This window comes from Manis pentadactyla, chromosome 10, assembly GCF_030020395.1.
Source record: "Manis pentadactyla isolate mManPen7 chromosome 10, mManPen7.hap1, whole genome shotgun sequence".
NCBI classification, from domain to species: domain Eukaryota; kingdom Metazoa; phylum Chordata; class Mammalia; order Pholidota; family Manidae; genus Manis; species Manis pentadactyla.
The window spans coordinates 44,837,262-44,847,571 of NC_080028.1; the positions used below are offsets into that span (position 1 = coordinate 44,837,262).

At 51.2% G+C, this 10,310-nt stretch overlaps 1 protein-coding gene across 1 annotated transcript; it reads left to right on the forward strand.

Moving 5' to 3' along the window:
* Nucleotides 1–4,832: 4,832 nt before the first annotated feature.
* Nucleotides 4,833–9,182, forward strand: LOC130679300 (putative speedy protein E7). Its single transcript, XM_057487912.1, is given in 8 exon segments — nt 4,833–4,998; nt 5,425–5,637; nt 5,957–6,169; nt 6,687–6,745; nt 7,195–7,280; nt 8,806–8,824; nt 8,826–8,975; nt 9,120–9,182. Coding segments are annotated over 8 exon segments (969 nt in total).
* Nucleotides 9,183–10,310: the final 1,128 nt, after the last annotated feature.

Below are 10,310 nucleotides of genomic sequence, written 5' to 3' on the forward strand. Positions count from 1 at the left end.
GACACATGATCTACAGTAACTGTCTCAGTCTGACTAAGGCCCATAGGTCTTGCCACAGCTCTTGCCCCCAAAGGGGCCAGTGACCAACTGTCCAGTTGGCATGGCACCATGTCGGTAGCCACAGGATCAAGCCGGGTAGACAGCCCAGCTGCCAGTGCACACAACTAGAGGGGAGGGCGTGACCATCCTGGGTGATCGTGAGCCATACTACCCATGACTCAGTCCACTGACTGCTCTTCCCCTCTCCGTCCTCTAACACCCATATTGTCTTAGTCTTACTGTGGAAAGTCACTGCCCTGGACTGGAGCTGTCTGTATACCAAACATCTTCAGGTACAGGGGCTTCTCCCTGCTGATAAGGACTCTCACCTACCAATGGCTCAAGTGCAAGTTCTTCTTGCTTTCCACTCGTATACATCACTTGCCCAAATAAGCATCGGAGATCTCCACACAAGGGGCTATTGGAGAGGGTGCTATGCTGCTGCGAGTATACACCCCCATTTGGCCAGTGTAGGCATCTGTGCCATGCCACTCCCTGACCTTTGGGTCCAGCCTCGCACTCACCCCGCAAAGGGATAGGTGGTTATTACCTTGGTCGGAGCTGTTCCGGTGATGGGCTCCATAGCCAGCAAGGCATGATACACAGAAGCCAGTTGCTCCTCTGTTAACAGCTACCAGACCTCTGCTCCTTTCCATAATTGTGACCAGAATCCCAAAGGTTGGCATGTCCACTCAAGTCGCTGCCAAAGGCCCCATCCATAACCTTCTCCGTTTACATGAACATCTAGCTCACAGGGCCTTCATGAATCCATTACACTCAAGGACTATAACGGCCTTGACTGCTTGCTTAGCAGCAGTAAACACAGCTGCACAGGTCTCATCACGGTCGCACCTGATGCCCTTTTGTACCGACTGGTATGAGGCCTTCAGAATTTGTGCCAAGTGTGGGATAAACACCCTCCAGGAGCCCCAAACACCCAAAAACTATTGTACAACTGACTGCCACTCTGGTAGGGGGGTGGGGAAAGCCTGGACCTTGTCTATGACTACGTCTGGGATAACTGTAGTTTAACCCGACCAGACAAACCCCAAGAACTTGACACACAAACCAGGTCCCTGAACCATCCCTATCAAAATACTGACAGCATTCTTCAACAAACTGGAACACATAGTTCTAAAAGTCATAGGGAACCACAAAAGACCCCAAATTTTAAAGCAATCCTGAGAAGGAAGAATAAAGCAGGGGGATCTCGCTTCCCATCTTCAAGCCGAACTACAAAGCCACAGTAATCAAGACAGTTTGGTACTTGCACAAGAACAGACCCATAGACCAGTGGAACAGAATAGAGTCCAGATATTAACCAAAACATATATGGTCATTAATGTACAATAAAGGAGCCATGGATATACAATGGGGAAATGACAGCCTCTTCCACACCTGGTTAGGCAAAACTAGACACGTACATGTAAGAGAGTGAAACTGGATCACTGTGTAAACCTACACAAAAGTAAAACTCGAAATGAATCAAAGACCTGAATGTAAGTCAGGACATCATAATACTCTTAGAAAAATACATAGGCAAAAATCCCTTGGACATAAACATGAGCAACCTCTTCATGAACATATCTCCCCGGCAAGGGAAACAAAAGCAAAAATGAACAAGTGGGCCTATAGCAAGCTGAAAAGCTTCTGTACAGCAAAGGACACCATCAATAGAACAAAAAGGCATCCTGCAGTATGGGAGAATATATTCATAAATGACATATCCCATACGGGATTGATATCCAAAATATAGAAAGAGCTCACACACCTCAACAAACAAAAAGCAAATAATCCAATTAAAAAATGGGCAGAGGGTCTGAATACACACTTCTCCAAACAAGAAATTCAGATGGCCAACAGGCCCATGAAAAGATGCCCCACATTGCTAATCATCAGAGAAACGCAAATTAAAACCACAATGAGATATCACCTCACACCAGTCAGGATGGCCACCATCCAAAAGACAAACAACAACACATGCTGGTGAGGATGTGGAGAAAGGGGAAACCTCCTAACACTGCTGGGGGGAATGTAAATTAGTTCAGACATTGTGGAAAGCAGTATGGAGGTTCCTCAAAAAACGCGAAAAATAGAAATACCATTTGACCCCGGAATTCCACTCCTAGGACTGTACCCTAAGAATGCAGCAGCCCAGTTTGAAAAAAGACACATGCACCCCTTTGTTTATTGCAGCACTATTTACAACAGCCAAGAAATGGAAGAAACCTCAGTGTCCAGCAGTAGACGAATAGATAAAGAAGATGTGATACATATATACAATGGAAAAATATTCATTCAGCCATAAGAAGAAAACAAATCCTACCATTTTCATCAACATGGACGGAGCTGAAGGGTATTATGCTCAGTGAAATAAGCCAGGTGGAGAAAGACAACTACCAAATGATTTCACTCATATGTGGAGTATGAATACAAAGCAAAGATGGAAGGAACAAATCAGCAGCGGACTCATAGAACCAAAGAATGGACTAACAGTTCCCAAGGGGATAGGGACTGGGATGGGTGGGGGGAAGGGAGGAATAAGGGGATTAAGGGGCATTATGATTGACACACATAATACAGGGGGTGCACAGGGAAGGAAGTGTAACACAGAGAAGACAAGTATTGATGCTACAGCATCTTACTATGCTGATGGGACAGTGACTGCAATGGGGTTATGTGGTGGAGACTTGATAAATAAGATGTGGTACATATATACAATGAAATGTCAGGTGGAGAAAGACAAGTACCAAACAGATCACTTGAAGAAAAACTATGATAAATTAAAGGGGTATAGTATAAACCTTAAAGCACCCCTTAAAATAACGGTGTTATAGCCAACAACCCAACAAAGGTTACAAAATGGAATCACAGAAATGCAATGCACTGAAAGGAAGGAAGACAGAGAAGAAAAAGGAAACCAAGAAGATGGGACAGACAGCAAAGACAACAGACCACAAGCTACCCAGTTACACCAATAATTGTGTCAGATAGAAGCGGTCTCAACACCCCAGTTAACAGGCACAAATGGTCAGACTGGATAAAAAGGTAAGACCCAATCACATGCTGTCTACAAGAAAATCACTTTAAAAAGAAAGATGCAAACTTAAAAGTAAAAGGATGGAATAAGATTCAGCATGCCCAAAGAAGTCTGGGGAGGCTCTATAAATGTCAGAGAAAGTCCATATCAGAACACTAACAGGGACAAAACAGGCCATTTCTCAACGACAAAGTGGTTAATTAACCAAGAGGATACAACAGTCTTCAGTGTTTACATACCTAACAATAAACATGAATCAAAAAACCGGAGGAACGGCAAGGCGAAATACACAAACCACAACTTGGACCACAGGGTTTTGGTGTCTGGAAAGATCACATGCACCAAGTTTTCCTTAGGCAGCAGGCCCTTGGCTTACATAGGCACCAAGAAGAAACCACACATTGCAATGAATTCATGGTTGTCATTAGGAAAGCTGTCTACAAGTGTGTGCTGAATGAAATAAGCCGCACACACGCACACACCAGTTTTGTAGCATTCCACTTAAATGAGGGACCCAGAAGAGCCAAAGCCATAGAGACAGAGGGGAGGATGGTGGGTGCCAGGGACAAGAAGGGAGACTAGACTGGGCAGGTGTTCTTTAACGGGTTTGCAGTGTCAATTTGGAGAAGAGACAGTAGGGGACAGCTGCAAAATTTCAAAGTGCTCAGTGCCGCAGAACTATCCCGTCAAAAATGGCTCAAGTGGTAAATTTTATGTTATTTTACCACAGTAAATATTGAAAAAGAAAACACGAGATTCAGAAGCCCAGGTGAAAAGTAGAGGCCTGGAGCTCAGGAGATGCCGCCAGGCTTACGGCAGGCCTTCAAGTGGCTGATTTCTGGTCTGCATCTGTGCCCCTGTGCGCCCCCACCTTCACAAAACATCCTCCTGTGTCCTGAATTGGACGTTTTCCCACTAAGTCTTTCTGTGCATGTGACATTTTATTCATAGGATACACAAAAGATGGTGACATTTCTGGCTCATGCTGATACACACGATCAGAAGTTTTATACAGAGAATAGACTTTCTTCATTGGATTTGAGGGGCAGGCTCTGGGAAATCCATAGACTTGCTGAAATTGTAGGCACCATTTGAAGTGGGCATGAGCACGGGTACCATATTCTCTGATTCCAGGTCCTCAAAATGTTCTCTTGGGCTCAAAGGTGCCTGAGGGCTGAGGATGCATCCCTTGGTACAGAATCCTGAACCTAGTGTCAGTGAACATTGAGCAGAAGAGCTCTGTTCTGCCAAGTGTTTTAAAGTTAACTTTTGAGTCCTAGTCAATGTACCTGGGATCTTTCTTACATACCTATGTCACTCTTGTAGGGCTGACTGTTTCTGCTTACCCTGAATTTCCTAGCCACACACTAGACATGCTCTGTAGGAGAACGTGACAGAGGGCGAGAGTCCACCCGTGTGTCAAGTGTAGAGTGGAGAGGACACGTCATCTGTGGGGGAGGGCTGAAAGGTGACCTGGACGGCTCGAGGATCACCTTGGGGGGTGGTCAGAACTTGGGCCAGTGGCAGGAGACAATTGTTTGCCCCTGTTCAGATTGGACTGGCAGTTGCCTGTTTTTCCTTCAAACTGGTTGCTAGGTTGCAGCAACCTATGACCTCACAAGGGTTCCAACCCTCCTGGTTGGCAGGTGCTTGGCAGCACAGGTAGCAAGAAGCATCTTCTCAGAGCTTTCTCCACTCCTAGCGTCTCCTCAGCCTGGAGTAGGGATAACGGGCTCACATTCAGTGAGAATCCATGAGAGGAGTTTGGACAGGGTCTGGTCCCAGAGAGGGCAAGAGTTGGGGACAAATCAGGGCCAGTGTTCCATCAAGTTCCCAGGCCGTGAGCCAGAGGCCCCAGCCCGGCCCCTCCGGTCTCCAGCCGGAGGTGATGCTGGGTGCAGAAAGACCAGGACCACCAGGTGAGGCAGCAGAGGGATGAGCGGCTTGAGGGCGGGGTGCCGACAGCAGGAAGGCCTACCCAGGGGGGGCTTGTGCGCAGGAAGGACAGACTCAGAAGGCCAGGGACTGGAGGGCAAGGGTGTAGGCATGGGGACAAGGACACACACGGGGAAGGGCAGGCACCTGGAGGAATTATCTAATTGAGGAAGAGTGTTGAGAACGGGGAGACGGAACAATGGCAAAGTGGATGGGGGCAGACAGCTGCCAGCAAAGGACAAGGACAGAGAGATGGCTGGGGACAAGGCCACGGTCTGCGACAGCAGAGAGACTGGGGGCAGCTTGTCTTTTGGGGTTAGTTGGAGTGGAGTGGGAGGGGACACGGGGACCGAGGGATGAATCCCAAAGACAACAGCTGGACACTGTCACCTGGTTTCTTTGCCCAGCAGCCCAGGCACACAGCAGCCCAAGGCCAGAGGAATCCGGCTGGCACGGGAAGCGGGAGAGGTCGGCCGCTCTCCAGGAGGAGTCGGAGAAGGCAGCCCCGGGCGAGGAGGACGCCTGGGTCCTGGACATGCTGTGTGGCCTCAAGACGAGGGTGAAGCGATGGCGGGTGTCCCCGGTGCTGCCCGAGCACCACGAGGCCTTCAAAAGGCTGCTTGGTAGGGGGAATCCTGAGCCCATTCCCCTTGAGAGAAACTTCCAACGACTATACTTCTCCAATGGAAAAGATTTCCCTGTCAGTTGGTGACCTCTCTGTTCCCAGAGGACTCCTCCGGTGGTCACTTAGAAATGGCTGCCAGTAAAGGAGAAGGATGGAGAGATGGCTGGGGAGAGGGCCACGGTCTGCGACAGCAGAGAGACTGGAGGCAGCTTGTCTTTTGGGGTTAGTTGGAGTGGAGTGGGAGGGGACACGGGGACCGAGGGATGAATCCCAAAGACAACAGCTGGATGCTGTCACCTGGTTTCTTTTCCCAGCAGCCCAGGCACACAGCAGCCCAAGGCCAGAGGACTCTGGCTGGTGCAGGAAGCGGGTGAGGTCGGACGCTCTCCAGGAGGAGTCGGAGGAGGCAGCCCCGGGCGAGGAGGACGCCTGGGTCCTGGAAATGCTGTGTGGCCTCAAGATGAGGCTGAAGTGACAACGGGTGTCCCCAGTGCTGCCCGAACACCACGAGGCCTTCAAAAGTCTGCTTGGTAGGGGGAACCCTGAGCCCATTCCCCTTGAGAGAAACTTCCAGCAACTATACTTCTCCAATGGAAAAGAATTCCCTTCCGGTTGGTGACCTCTCTGCTCCCAGAGGACTCCTCTGTGGACACTTAGAAATGAGGGAGGATTAGGCCAGAGGCAGAAGCAGTCTGCACTTGGCACACGAAAGCTCGGCTTCCACTGCACTCCTGAGGCTTTCATATCTAAATGCCTCTGTCAGCGTGCGGGGTGCTGACAGGCCACTGCGCGAGCTGATGTGACCATCAAGGGAGACGATGCCTTCCTGCACGGTGGCGGAGCACCACCTTCTGTAGGATAAGACCTGTGCACATCACCTACTGACACCTGCCCCCCCACCCAGACACCAATGAAGGGTGGCACCATCTTTCTGGCCCAATGAGTGCACCTCGGCCTCCCCACCCCGAAAGGTCCCGTCAGGAGGCACAGCTGCTCTCTGCTCAGCTCTGCTCCTGCTGTCCATCTAACATGTGCCTCTCTTCCCAGGGGACCCTGTTGTGAAAAGATTCCTGGTCTGGGACAAAAATCTGAGGGTATCTGACAAGGTAACTTTGTCCACTGACATGTGTTCCCTCTCCAGCATCTACTCTGGGGGGCTGGAGGGATGCCTTCTAAACCCACAGTCTTGCCTCTCTCTCCAACTCGGTGCCTTGTCCACACTGCCCTTTGCGGGGCCTGGAGGCTCCTTGCATGTGAATGGACAGCCCTGCCCCCACCCCCACTCCTCTGGGGTCTGCCCCTTTGGCTGCCACCGCAAGTCCCTTGTCACCTCAGCCCTGGGGACTCCCCTTTGTGCCAGCTTATCAAAGACCCTCCTGATGGCGGCTGTCCTAAATACCCGGCATCACACTGGCAAAGCCTGCCATCCAGGAGCGTCCTGAAGTCCCTCTCCCCACGCGGGCAGGGTCTGCCCCCAGCCTCCCCTTCCCTCACCCCTCTGTCCTTCCTCTTCTGGGATGTGACCGCTCTCCTGTGGCGTTCTCCTCTCCCTCAGTACCTCCTGGCCATGGTCATAGCATATTTCAGCCGGGCTGGCCTCCCCTCCTGGCAGTACCAGCGAATTCACTTCTTCATAGCTCTGTGAGTATTGCTGTCACTGGCCGACCGTCAATAGTCAGGCCTCCGGGAGGACGGAGGGAGGGGTGTGGGAATCTGACCTCGCATCTATTTTCTTTTTTACTCCACGTGTACTGTTCACTTTGGTACACGAAGGACAGGATTATAACAGAGCAGTTTCTATACTGCTGTCTGTGGAGACAGACAACCCTAACACCAGTTAAAACACTGGAAAAAACAAAAGACCAAATAAAACCCTCCTAAGAGGAGGGACAGAATGGGCACCACACTGTCCCCAGGTGGCCAGGCTTGAGACCGCACCGCCTCCGAAGGCTCGGCCGTTCTCCTGCCCGAGTCCACATCAAGTGGACCGTCGTCCTCTGGGTTCCCAGGTGGATGCCACAATGCAGGCCCTCGTCATGTGACACAGACCGAGTGTAAGCATACCCCACCCGTGCTTCCTACAAGGCTTTACACACCCCAAATCCTCCAAGAACACAGGTCTAATGCTCCCCGCCCCTCCTCAGCAATGCCACCAGCTAAGAGGGTTCTAAGCCGAGGCCAGCCTTCTCAGTCTGAACTCAACCGTCCCCACAGTCATCATCACACTTGCTTATGGTCCTCATATTGCACTGCTTTCTTCCAATGCTCCATCTGAAATCCCTTCCCTCTGTTTTCACATTGTGTCTTCTGACTTGTATGTGTCTTTCACACACATATATGTTGGAAGAAAATGACCACTCTTTAAAGTCGGTGTAAAGAGCATGACTGCTACCACGCCTCCCCTGGCCCCCTAACTGCGGTCCCCCAGTAGCACATCAGCTAAAATCCTAGTGCCATGTCATGTTCTGGGTAATAGTTACTTCATATATCCCCACTCCCCTTCTCCAAACCATCAGACCAGACACCGTTGCAGGCAGGTCTTGTCAAAATATCCACATGTTCATAAAGCCCTCAGCACGCTACTTTGTTTTGCAAACGTTTAAGCTACACTGAGTCCATGAGGCGATCAGTAGGGCATCTGACTGTGAGATAAAAGCATCCATCCATCCATGCATTCATTCAATGAAATCTTGTAGACTGCAATCCGTGCCAGGGACTAGGAGGACTGGGAGGAGAGCCTTGAGAAGTGCACGTGGCAACCATCCTCCAGCCTGAGCCCCGTGGTAGGGAAGCTATGACTACAGAAACCAGCTAGTCAGTTCCTGCCCTCTGGATGTGCAGACATCCCCACTCTGCAGGGAGCCGCAGGGTGTGCACTTACAGCAGGTTTAAAGGGCACAGGGTAGATGATGGGGACATTGCATGGAAGCTGCACTGCTCGCCTTCAGGCCTCCCCGAGGGCCTTTGTCTTCAGCATCCAGCTGTGAGAGGTGCCCTTCAGGTCCCTGCCCCGCAGTGGCTTTTTGATGACTGGGCCCCGTGTGACACTGGTAGGGCTTCCTTAGGTCCTTTGTGAAGATTAGCCTGGGCCTCTCCTTGGAAGCTGACTGCGGTTGGGGATCCCTCCCATCTAGCTCCTGACCAGCAGCCCGATGTCTCTCCCCAGCTACCTGGCCAACGAAATAGGAGGAGGACAACGAGGGCCCCAAACAGGCCATCCTCTGGCTCCTCTATGGGAATGACAGTGCCCAGCGTCTCCTCTTCCACCAACGACGAGTCCAATTCACCCAGTCCATGGGCTGGAAGGCCTGGGTCTCCCAGGAAGAGTGTGAGGAGGTGCACTGAGCAGCTGGGATCTGGGGGTGGGGGGCCGGATGGCAGTGGGGGGAACACGGGATCGTGGGATCTGGAGGCAAGAAGGAACTGGAGGCTGGGTGAGGAAAGAGGGGCCACCTGAGGTCAGAGCCACCTGCCTTCCAGATCCAAGTGTTTGACCCAAAGCTACTGGTGTGGAGGCGAGACCGCAGCCTGCTTGCCGTCTGAGCGCTCCCGGGACCACATAGGCCTGGGCTCACCGGCCCAAAAGAAGGGAAGTCTGGATCCTCGGGTGTAGGCAGAGCACCTCATTGTGTCGACTTAGGAAGTCACCTTTCCAGACACTGACTCTGCTCCCAGCCAGAGGCCGAGGACACACGCAGGTATGACCCCTGCACACAACTAGAGGGGAGGGCATGGTCATCCTGGGTGATCCTGAGCCATACTGCCCGTGACTCAGTCCACTGAATGCTCTACCCCTCTCCGTCCTCTAACACCCATACTGTCTTATCCCTAGGATGGAAAGTCACAGCCCTCCACTTTGGGGGCTGCCCACGAGAGGAGCACTCTGTATACCAAGCATCTTCAGGTATAGGGGCTTCTCCCTGCTGATGAGGACTCTCACCTACCAATGGCTCAAGTGCAAGTTCTTCTTGCTTTCCACTCATATACATCACTTGCCCAAATAAGCATCAGAGATCTCCACTCAAGGGGGTATCGGAGATGGTGCTATGCTGCTGCAAGTTTGCGCCTGTGACATGCCACCCCCTGGCTTTGGGTCCAGTCTCACACCCACCCCACGAAGGGATAGGTGGTTATTACCTTGGTCGGAGCTGTTCTGGTGATGGGCTCCATAGCCAGCAAGGCGTGATACACAGAAGCCAGTTGCTCCTCTGTTAACGGCTACCAGACCTCTGCTACTTTCCATAATTGTGACCAGAATCTAACAGGTTGACATGTCCACTCAAGCCACTGCCAAAGGCCCCATCTATAATCATCTCTGTTTACATGAACATCTAGCTCACAGGGTCTTCATGAATCCATCACACTCAAGAACTATAATGGCCTTGACTGCTTGCTTAGTAGCAGTAAACACAGCTACACAGGTCTCATCACAGTCCCACCTGATGCCCTTTTGTACCGACTGGTATGAGGCCTTCAGAATTTGTGCCAAGTGTGGGATAAACACCCTCCAGGAGCCCAAAACACCCAAAAACTCTTGTACAACTGACTGCCACAGTGGTAGGGGTGGGGTAAACCTGGACCTTGTCTATGACCACATCTGGGATAACTTTAATTTTACCCGACCAGACAACCCCCAAGAACTTGACACACAAACCAGGTCCCTGAACCATC